Here is a 10,188-nt window from a genome sequence, read left to right on the forward strand (position 1 = left end):
GGAGGGACAGCGCAGGAGAGGAAGGCCCTCTATGAGGTGGATTGATTCAGTGACTGGGATAATTGGGATGGGAGTGTCAGAGACAGTGCGATTGGCAGAGGACAGAGCGGAGTTTAGGGCTGTTGTACATAGGGTCGCTATGAATCGCAGGCGACTCGACGGCACATAACAACAACAACATCTTTTTTAAAATTCTAATTCTAAATTTTGATGTTTTGGAGAGTTTTTAATGAAAAAAGTTGTCTTTTGTTTTTAACTCTACAATAAATAGATATTGTTGGACTGTAGAAGTCAAGTAGATATTGGAAGAAGAAATTATGGGCAGAATAATTAAAATGCTTTTTATTAAATGGTTATTTTTAACATATCCTATAGAAATAAGTATAATTCTAAAAAATTATAAATTCATAAACACAAGTTTAGCCTGGTACAGTATTAAGCTACTATAGTAAGTTGGTATTATGTACAAATCATTTAGTAATCATGGGAGAAACATCCTCTAACTTCTAGCTTTAATAGCTGTGGAAAGATTTTTCTAACATTTAACTCTATAAATTTAAAGCATTCTTTTTATGAGAAATGCTTTAGATAAGTATGTGTATGCGGATTACTATTTTCTTTATTTTGCATTTTGGCTATCATCTGTTAAATTTAACTGTGGCTAAAACTGGTAATTTATTTCTTTTTCCAGTCTCACATCTTTTCAGTGTTTTGGAAATACTTTAATAGTTTCACTTTTAAATTGAGTTAAACTTTAGATCCTTTTGTCTACGGCCATACCACCCTGAACGCGCCCGATCTCGTCTGATCTTGGAAGCTAAGCAGAGTCGGGCCTGGTTAGTACTTGGATGGGAGACCGCCTGGGAATACCGGGTGCTGTAGGCTAAAAAAAAAAACAAAAAAACCCTTTAGATCCTTTTTCTTTTTATTAAACTTTGTGGATATTTACGCTCTAATAGATATTTTAATGCTCTAGAATTTTAAGGTCTGGAACTAGAAATTAACATATTACATGAAAATGATGATAATAAAGTATCTATTTAAATTAAGTAATATGGAAGTTTTAATTAAAAATAGAATTGTGCCCAGAAAAGCATATTTTATATAGCCTTTCCTAAATACACTTAATTTTATTATAAGTATACGTAAATGCAAGCAGTAATTAAATATAAAAGGTTAAGTGAATAAATTTTTTATAATGTTGCAAGAGAAAGTTGACTTAAACCAGGTTAAGAAGGTTGACTAAAAACCTGTGAGTGTTAATAGGAAAATTTTAATGAAATCTTTAATTTAAAACATGTTTTACTTTTCTTTCTCATTTCAGGGTCCTTCCTTTCCTCCATTGTCTGAGTATGCTCCACCACCAAATCCAAACTCTGACCATTTAGTGGCTGCTAATCCATTTGATGACAACTATAATACAATTTCTTATAAACCACTACCTTCGTCAAATCCATACCTTGGCCCTGGTTATCCTGGCTTTGGAGGCTATAGCACATTCAGAATGCCACCTCACGTACCTCCAAGAATGTCTTCCCCATACTGTGGTCCTTACTCACTCAGGAATCAGCCACACCCGTTTCCTCAGAATCCTTTGGGCATGGGTTTTAATCGACCTCATGCTTTTAACTTTGGGCCACATGATAGTGCAAATTTTGGAAATCCATCTTACAATACTGCACTAGGTCAGAATGTTAACATGCCAAATCAACATTTTAGACAAAATCCTCCTGAAAACTTCAGTCAAATTCCTCCACAAAATGCTGGCCAAGTGTCTAACCCTGACTTGGCATCTAATTTTGTCCCTGGAAATAATTCAAATTTTACTTCTCCATTAGAATCTAATCATTCTTTTATTCCTCCCCCAAATACTTTTGGTCAAGCAAAAGCACCACCCCCCAAACAAGACTTTAGTCAAGGAGCAACCAAAAACACTAATCAAAATTCTTCAGCTCATCCACCTCATTTAAATATGGATGACACAGTGAATCAGAGTAATGTTGAATTAAAAAATGTTAATAGAAACAATGCAGTAAATCAAGAGAACAACCGTTCCAGTAGTACTGAAGCTACAAATAACAACCATGCAAATGGGACACAGAATAAGCCACGACAAGCTAGAGGTGCAGCAGATGCATGCACCACTGAAAAAAGCAATAAATCTCTCCACCCAAGCCGTCATGGTCATTCATCTTCTGACCCAGTGTATCCTTGTGGAATTTGTACAAACGAAGTGAATGATGATCAGGATGCTATCTTATGTGAAGCTTCTTGTCAGAAATGGTTTCATCGGATCTGCACTGGAATGACTGAAACAGCTTATGGCCTTCTAACTGCAGAAGCGTCAGCAGTATGGGGCTGTGATACCTGTATGGCTGACAAAGATGTTCAGCTAATGCGCACTAGAGAAACTTTTGGTCCATCTGCAGTGGGCAGTGATGCTTAATCACAGGCATTATTAACTAAAACCTTTTTCACCTGTGTATTACAAAGATCCAGTGACAGGATTTTGATGTTTTACATTATTTTTTAAAATGCCCATACAGAAAAATTATTTACCTTTAGTTTTTTTTTAAATATTATACTTCTATACTAGTACAAGTTTTTAATTATCTTTGTTAGTTATCTTAAATTACAATAATGTCTTTGGAGATACTCTAGAAAGTACCATACAAATAAAATGTTAGTTGTTGTTGTTTATCATAAACATAAAAGCTTACTGATGCTTCAAAATAATACATAGCAAGTGTAGGAAAGTTTTTACTTTAAAAAATTAGAATCATTGAAAGATATCTATTTCAGCACTGAACTTTGAAGGTGCCACATTCAACATTTAGTTTAAAAAGTTTTTGAAGGATATATTTAACATGTTTCAGAACAAAATGTACATAGGGGTAGTATGATGGAAAGCATGTGCCTAATGAATGTTTAAAAAAAATTATTTGGATGTAACGCCAGACTCTCCAGTTAGTCAAGTTTTTAAATTAGAGACATTCAAGTTTTCAGGTTGATCTTTCCAGGATATTTGTTTGTGCAAATATAAGACAGATATTAGCATATAGGAAAAACTCTGTATTTATTAACTTGTGGGTTGTATTAACTTGAAATTGCTAATAGTTGAAAACTGACAATTAGTAGAGTTGATGTTAAATATGTTTTTAGTGCCATTTAGAATTACAACAAGATTATGTTGCTCAGTATTCTTTGATTGTTGAGATTTTTTTGTCCTTTTTTTAGGAAAAAAACCTATCTTCAGAAGAATAGTGACTAACTTCTTATGACTTAGAACTGGGATGTCTTGCAAATCAGTCATGTATACACAATTTTACTTTAGAGGGTTCTACTGGCAAAAGAACTACTGAGCGGTGGTTTGAAAAAATTTGTTTAGAACCTGGTTTTCAAAAATCAGCACCAGAGGAAAATAAAATCTATTCCAAAGGATCAATTAAGACTAAGGTGACAAAGCAAACTCACAAACAGTTGGAAGCTTTGCAGCTCACCTTGGAATTTCTGTTTGGACTTGGAGAATGTGTCAAAATGGACAAGAGTACCTTCTAGAAAAATGATCAGAAATGGAGAAAATTTGACAATAAGCTTTAAAACAGCAATGAAAAAATGTCTAGAAACCCATTTTTGTAGTGGATCATAGTCTATGACTAAGAAATGAATATTGTATCACAGCTGTACAGTCAACCATTTATGCAATGGTTGGGTGCTTATGAAGCTCCCAAAGAGGCACCAGCAATATCATTGCAATCAGAAAAGTTCTGAAGGCTATATGATGGGTATTCTGCAAAAGGAGTAATTCAGTGAAATTTAAATCCAGATTATTTCGGTTGCAGCAGTAGCATATTATCAAATTAAAATTATGCATGAAAAATTTATTTAGGAATATCTTTATTAACAAACGCAAACTCACACTTTTATGTTATGACACTTGGCCTCAAGTGTCACAAATCAATAATGGGTTATGAAATTTTATTACATCCACTGTAGTTACTGGGCATTAATCCATTTGTTGTTGTGTATCATTGAGTTGGAATGACCGATAGCTGACCCTCCGGTGGGTTTTCAGAGGCAGTAATAGCATGGGAAGAATTTGCTGATCCTTCAGTGGAGCAGCTAGTGGCCTCATACCACGTGCCTTTGGGATTGCCACACAGCTTCTTGCCACTGAGCCACTAGAGCATTCATCTAATATTTATTTTTTCCATGTGTAAGTTTTTCGAAGAAACAACATATTCCCCAATTGAGAAGCAGTCACTGGAGCATAAGAACAACTTAACATAGCTAACAAATGATGAATTTTATAAGATAAACTTTAATATTAGGGAAAAGGCTATTAATGCTAATAGGACATATTTTGAAAAAAATTATTTTTTGAATGACTTTTAAATTTTAGCTATAAAATACAGCAATTTCATATGATACAAGGTATTAGAAGGTTTTCTCCATTTACCCTTGACTAGTCAAAGGTGAGTACAAAACATTTTCAAAAGTTGTAAAATGCGTATCTTTACAATTTTAGGAAATGACATTTTATGAACTCTAATACTAGGTACAAGTTTGTGTGTAAACTTTGCCAATTGAAATAGGTTAAAATGCAATATATCTAGCTGACTGACATTTGATGGTGTTCAGTAGGATATACTTGAAGATCTCATCATGTTGTATTTTTTTGTTAGAGATACTTAGCTTTTAAATGTTTAAGGATGTAGTTAGGATTTTTTTCTTGAAGTTCTAGTATTTTTAAAAAATGATGCACTGCATGCTATGTGTCTAGTTCTAGCATCAGACCATGGTTTCTTGTGACTGACTAGAGCTAGATATTGTGAGTAGAACCATTCTCGTGTTCTCAGGAGCTAATATTTTACATGATAGTACTTGGGTTGTGCTCATTGTTAAGCCTGATTATGCAGTTTTTTTAAGCTCTCTATTGCTTAAGTATCAGTAGTTAGCTGTTCTTGTGAGAAATGTAGTAACTGTTCCCATACTAATTTAAAGACACTTAATTTGTACTATGGTTCTTTCCTTTTCCATTTCCAGATAGTAGTTTTTAAAAATAAGTGAACTTTAATCACATATTTAGGCCCTCAAAGGTCCTTGTTTAAAACAAAATCTGTAAATATGTAAAAGAAAAAAAATACATAGCTGATTCTGACAATGAATCCTAGCCAAAAGAAAATGTAATGATGAATGTTTTCATTCATTCATTTAAATTAGTAATTTCTTACTTGTTCCGCATTTGTCTTTACATAATGCTGAGTCAAATTTATCAGGATGTATTTTGGTTTTTTAAAAAATGATAAAGTTTAACAAAAGCCCAGTGTTACCTTGACCACCTCAAAAAGCTTTATACAAATTTTCTTATGACAAGTGCTTTAAACTTTTAAATTAACATAATGATGGGAGGAATACACACAGATGGAATAATTTTCCAGTTAGCACTGCATCTTCTTTGCTGTAATAATTTTGCACATATACAATAAATTACACATGATTCTAAATACTGAGCAGAAAAGCTTTGAAGTTTCTCTTATATTTTCAAGTTTTGCCAAAGCTTATCCTGCCTGTCAGCAGCTAGGCATCAAGGCAAGATTACTAATGGAAAAAATTAGAGCATCAGCTCCTTTCTCAAACTGTTTTGTTCATTCGCTGGAGAATTACTAGTCTACTTTCTACTTGATGCTGCTAGGCTCACTAATATTGAAATGGCTTCGCTTGTAAAAGAAAATAAAATCTCCAATAGACTGTTTAGAGTAGATTTGTGTCCAGTGTTTTCCTTTTGTGTGAAATTCTTAAGTACTATTATTATGAACCTTATCTAAATTAGAAAACTATGTAAATAAAGCTGAAGTCTTTTACTAGTGCTTATTCTTCATAGATAAACACTATGTAAAGAAATCCAGTGTTTATTTTCTTTCATTAAACACCCAGTTCTGCCTAGTGGTCGGGGGAAAATACATAGGAAAAACTCTTAATAATAATGGGTCACTATGAAATCTGCCAATTTTAAAAATCCCAAGTAAAAGAAGGATTAAGAGTCTTTCATCCAATATTCTTCTTTCAGGTATTTTTGTCTTGAGCCATTTGAGTGCTAAAACTTGTTGTTCAGCAAACTATTATTGTATTGTTTGTATTTAATAGTAAGAGAATGTAGAATCAAGATTTTATTTTAGGAAGCTCTAATGATTTTGTTTCTTTTTTGTTTGTTGTTTTTTTGCTGGTGTGTAAAGGTTCCATTGACGTGAACATTTGTGATATTTTGGATTTTTTAAAATAAAAATATTAATCCAGGCTTCAAAAGTTTTTTTGCAAATAGTAACCTGGAATTCTACATAAAATAAGATTTCTAAAGAAACTCCTAAAACTTTTTTAAACAATAACATAATTAATATTATCATTCTGAGGTCCATTTGCTTTAGGAAACTAATTACTATTGGAGAGAGAGTGGACAGTTTGGTGAGTTTCCTGATTATCCTGAATTCTCCTGCAGAATGCTGTATTACACAAACATGCTTTACCCTCCTGGGTTCTCTATATAGTGCATCAGAACTTAGATCTCTCCTCTAGGCAAATACCTGTTTTTTTATATGGCTGTGGTGGCCAGTTTTTAGAGAAAAGCAAGCATTTACCACTAACACGTGAGTGAAATTAGCAAAGAATGTGGGGTTAAATTTCTTTTAAAAAAAAAGAACTTATAATATTTCAAGCAATAGGACCAAATTTTAGGTACTCTGTTAAGCAACATTTTTAGTAAGCTTACAGATACTGTCTTGAGAATTCCCAGTTTATTTCAAATTGTAACTTCTAACATTCTTTTCTCTACTTCAGAACTAATTTGTTTTCTTCCAAATATTAGTAACTTCCCTTTAGTCTCTCCTCACTCCATCTTGTAGAGCAATATCAAAAGTCAAATTGCATTTTCCAACTCTTAGTGATACAATGATGAAATTTTAGAGATGCCCCTGGAGCAAGGAGGCCAGGGATGACCTTAACATATCCCAGATAAGAGGCCAAGGGGAGACGAAGGGAAGGAGATGGCCATGTGTAAACTAGATATTTATACAGGCTGCCTGTATAAGCTTCATATTTGTTGTATTTTACTTGTTATATTAGGAATTATTCTAATACTTTTACCTTGTTCTATAGATGATGTAGTAATGTTGCTCGTTAGTTAAAATAAAACTATTGCTTTTATAAAAGAAAGTCCTGCTTCTTATCATGATGTATGTGACTTAAATGACTGTTTCATATTAAAACTATTTCTTCCTTATGTACTGTTTACATATACCTCTTTTTGGGATATTAGTTCAGTACTTTTATATAAATCTGAATGTGTTCCACATTGGTGACATGTATTTTTGCAGCAATTTTTTGTTTTGTTTTTAGAGCATGTCTGAGGTAACACATGCACTAGTGCTGTGGTCTGTGACAAAATTACTGTAATTCAAATTGGAACAAAATGTTTCCAGACTTTGTCCAACCTTATTCATATGACAAAGGAAATTACTATGTAATACGAATTATTTCTTATGCCGGTATGTGTTAAGCTACTCTATGAAGTATGTGAAATATCAATATTTATGGATTAGTAGAAGGCCTGGTGTCTTTGAAATGGGAGAAGGGACAAAGTTTGGTGTTGGCAGTACATGCATTTTTAATTAATACTTCTTAAAAGTTTGTTCTTCTAGTTACAAACATAATTGACTAAGGATTAAATTGCTTAAAATACTTACTTCATATAACCACTGTAAGTAGTAATGCTAACTTTACCTACCAAGAACATGATTCAACAAGATAACACTAATGTTCTCAAAATCTGTAGTCATTGATTCAAGACCTTGAATATTGTTTGCTTTGTACTATTCAAAGGAATGATTTGTTGTAATACAGTCAAGATTTTAAAGAAAAATGTTTAATCTTAAGAACAAATTGATAATCTTTTTAAGAGGCATTTATTTGAGAATAATAGTTAAAAAGCATTCTTACTTACCCAAAAGAAATTTTTTTAGTTTGTTGTTGTTTGTTATGTGCTGTCAAGCAGAACCAACTCTCAGCTGACTGTCCAGGAGGTTTTCAGAGGCTATAAATGGCATAGGTGGAGATTGCTGATCTTTATCTCCAGATGATGGATTCAAACCATACGCCTCTGGATTGGAAGCACATCACCTTACTACTTGGCCCCTGGAGCTGCTACTTGTCAAATGCAAATTTTTATATATAAAATTGTATGCTTGAAAGAAATAAAATACTGATGAGTGCTTAAACTGCATATCTCCAAAATATTCCAGTTTTTAGGCATCAATCTAAATTATCTTCAAATAATAAGGGTTTTCTGTATCAATGAAGTATGTTACAAAATGCCTACCTTTGTTAATAATTTCGTTAGACAGCATTATTTTGGGCCCAATTGTGGCATATTTTGTATATTTAATTATTGACTTCTGATAGGGTAGACATAGCAATAATCAGACTCAAGTTTTAATATTTTTTAAATGTCAGGTACCATACTGTGATTTTATCCTAATATGTTTAATATCTAATATTTTCATGAGCCTGTTTTCTGTGTTAATATTTTAGGGGTTTAGTCTGGTATTTCCACATAAAATTTTTAGAAATGGGTCTGTTTCTAATTAAAATATAGGTATTTAATTAAGTATGAGTATTAAATAATTCATTAATTGCTTTGTGGAAAATTGCAGAATGAATGAAATTACTTTATTACCCCACCTTGTTTCTTTATATGGTTAATATACAAGTTAGAATTTTCAGAAGAATAAAATTTGTTTAGTAACTGATTGACTATAATAGATAATGGATACTTTAAGGGCTTTCAAATATTAAACCAAATACATACTCAATTTAAAATTATAATAATAAAAATTTTTTTAAAAAAGAAATGGTTGTACTACTCTGCATTTTGATCAACAATGTACAAGAGTTCTAGTTGTTCCATATTCTTTCCATCAAGTGATATTTTCCAAGGTTTAGGGTTTTTTTCCAAGATGAGAAGCATATGATTTATTTAGTTCTAACAGACATAGTGGTATTTCATTATGGATTTAATTTGCCTAACCCCTTTAAAATCTTTCACTTTACTCTTCCACATTAGCTGACATATTAGACATCTCTTATACTCCATCTCATATATTCTTGGCCCTGCTTTTAGCACACATTTTGAAGCAACAAGTGTCTCAAAGCTTGGGTAGCATCCCTATCTCATCTTCTCTGGCCTCATGTATATATTACTTTATGTTCCAGAGTTTCTATGCCCTTCATGTGAAATATTTATGGACACCTGTTTAGTTTTATGCACATGCATAACTAGAAGTACAAGAAAATGTGTATCTCACTTGGGGTAACTTTGGACCAACTGGTGAGGAGTTGTGCTGCCACCCTAAAGCTTGGAAATTTGAGTTCACAAGCTGCTCTGTGTGAGAAAGATAGACAATCTCCTTATAAGTGGTACAGAGTCTGAAAAACCCACTGGAGGTTCGGCTATATGTGTCAGTTCTATCTCAGTGGCAATGATGAGGTTGAAGAGAACTGTACTAAATTGGCTTAGATGAAACCTAGCCCTTAGAATTACTTATCTAGAAAGCAAACCATAAGTTATCCAGGAATCTTACAGAAGGTTAAGGAACCCTGAGGGGATGGAGCACTGGTGATGTGCTGCTAACCAAAGACAAGCAATTCTAATTCCTCAGCTGTTCTGTCAGAGAAAGATGGGCAATCTCCTCCTGTATAATTTACAATGTCTGAAAATTTACTGGAGGGTCGGCTATGAATTGGTTCTAGCCTGACAGCACACAACAAAAATGAGGAAATTGTGTGTAAAACATAGGGATGTAAACTAAAAGGTGAGCAGTTTGGATGTACCAGGTGTGGAGGGGAAAAGAGTTACCTCCCACAAAGAGTTACAGGCTCAGAAACTTGTTAGCGTTGTTGTTATGTTGTTGTTGTTGTTGTTGTTGTTGTTGTTGTTATGTGCCGTCGAGTCACTTGCAACTCATAGCAACCCTGTTACAATAGCCCTAAACCCTGCTCTATTCTGTGCAATCACACTGCCTCTGACACACCCATCCCGATTACCCCAGTCACTGAATCAATCCACCTCATAGAGGGTCTTCCCCTCTTGCACCATCCCTCCACCCTCCCAAGCATGATATCCCTCCTCAAGGACCT

General features: G+C 33.5%; 1 protein-coding gene across 1 annotated transcript in view; it reads left to right on the forward strand.

The window, feature by feature from the left end:
- The window catches only part of PYGO1 (pygopus family PHD finger 1), a 44,230-nt gene extending 41,784 nt beyond the window's left edge, over nt 1-2,446 (forward strand). Inside the window, exon 3 of the mRNA XM_006894519.1 lies at nt 1,325-2,446. Within this exon, the coding sequence (XP_006894581.1) occupies nt 1,325-2,446 (1,122 nt within the window). The remainder of the gene's footprint in view (nt 1-1,324) is intronic.
- The last annotated feature ends 7,742 nt before the right edge of the window (nt 2,447-10,188 follow it).

The sequence above is a fragment of the Elephantulus edwardii genome, unplaced genomic scaffold (assembly GCF_000299155.1).
Source record: "Elephantulus edwardii isolate Elephantulus edwardi_28Jun2011 unplaced genomic scaffold, EleEdw1.0 scaffold00145, whole genome shotgun sequence".
Classification (NCBI taxonomy): domain Eukaryota; kingdom Metazoa; phylum Chordata; class Mammalia; order Macroscelidea; family Macroscelididae; genus Elephantulus; species Elephantulus edwardii.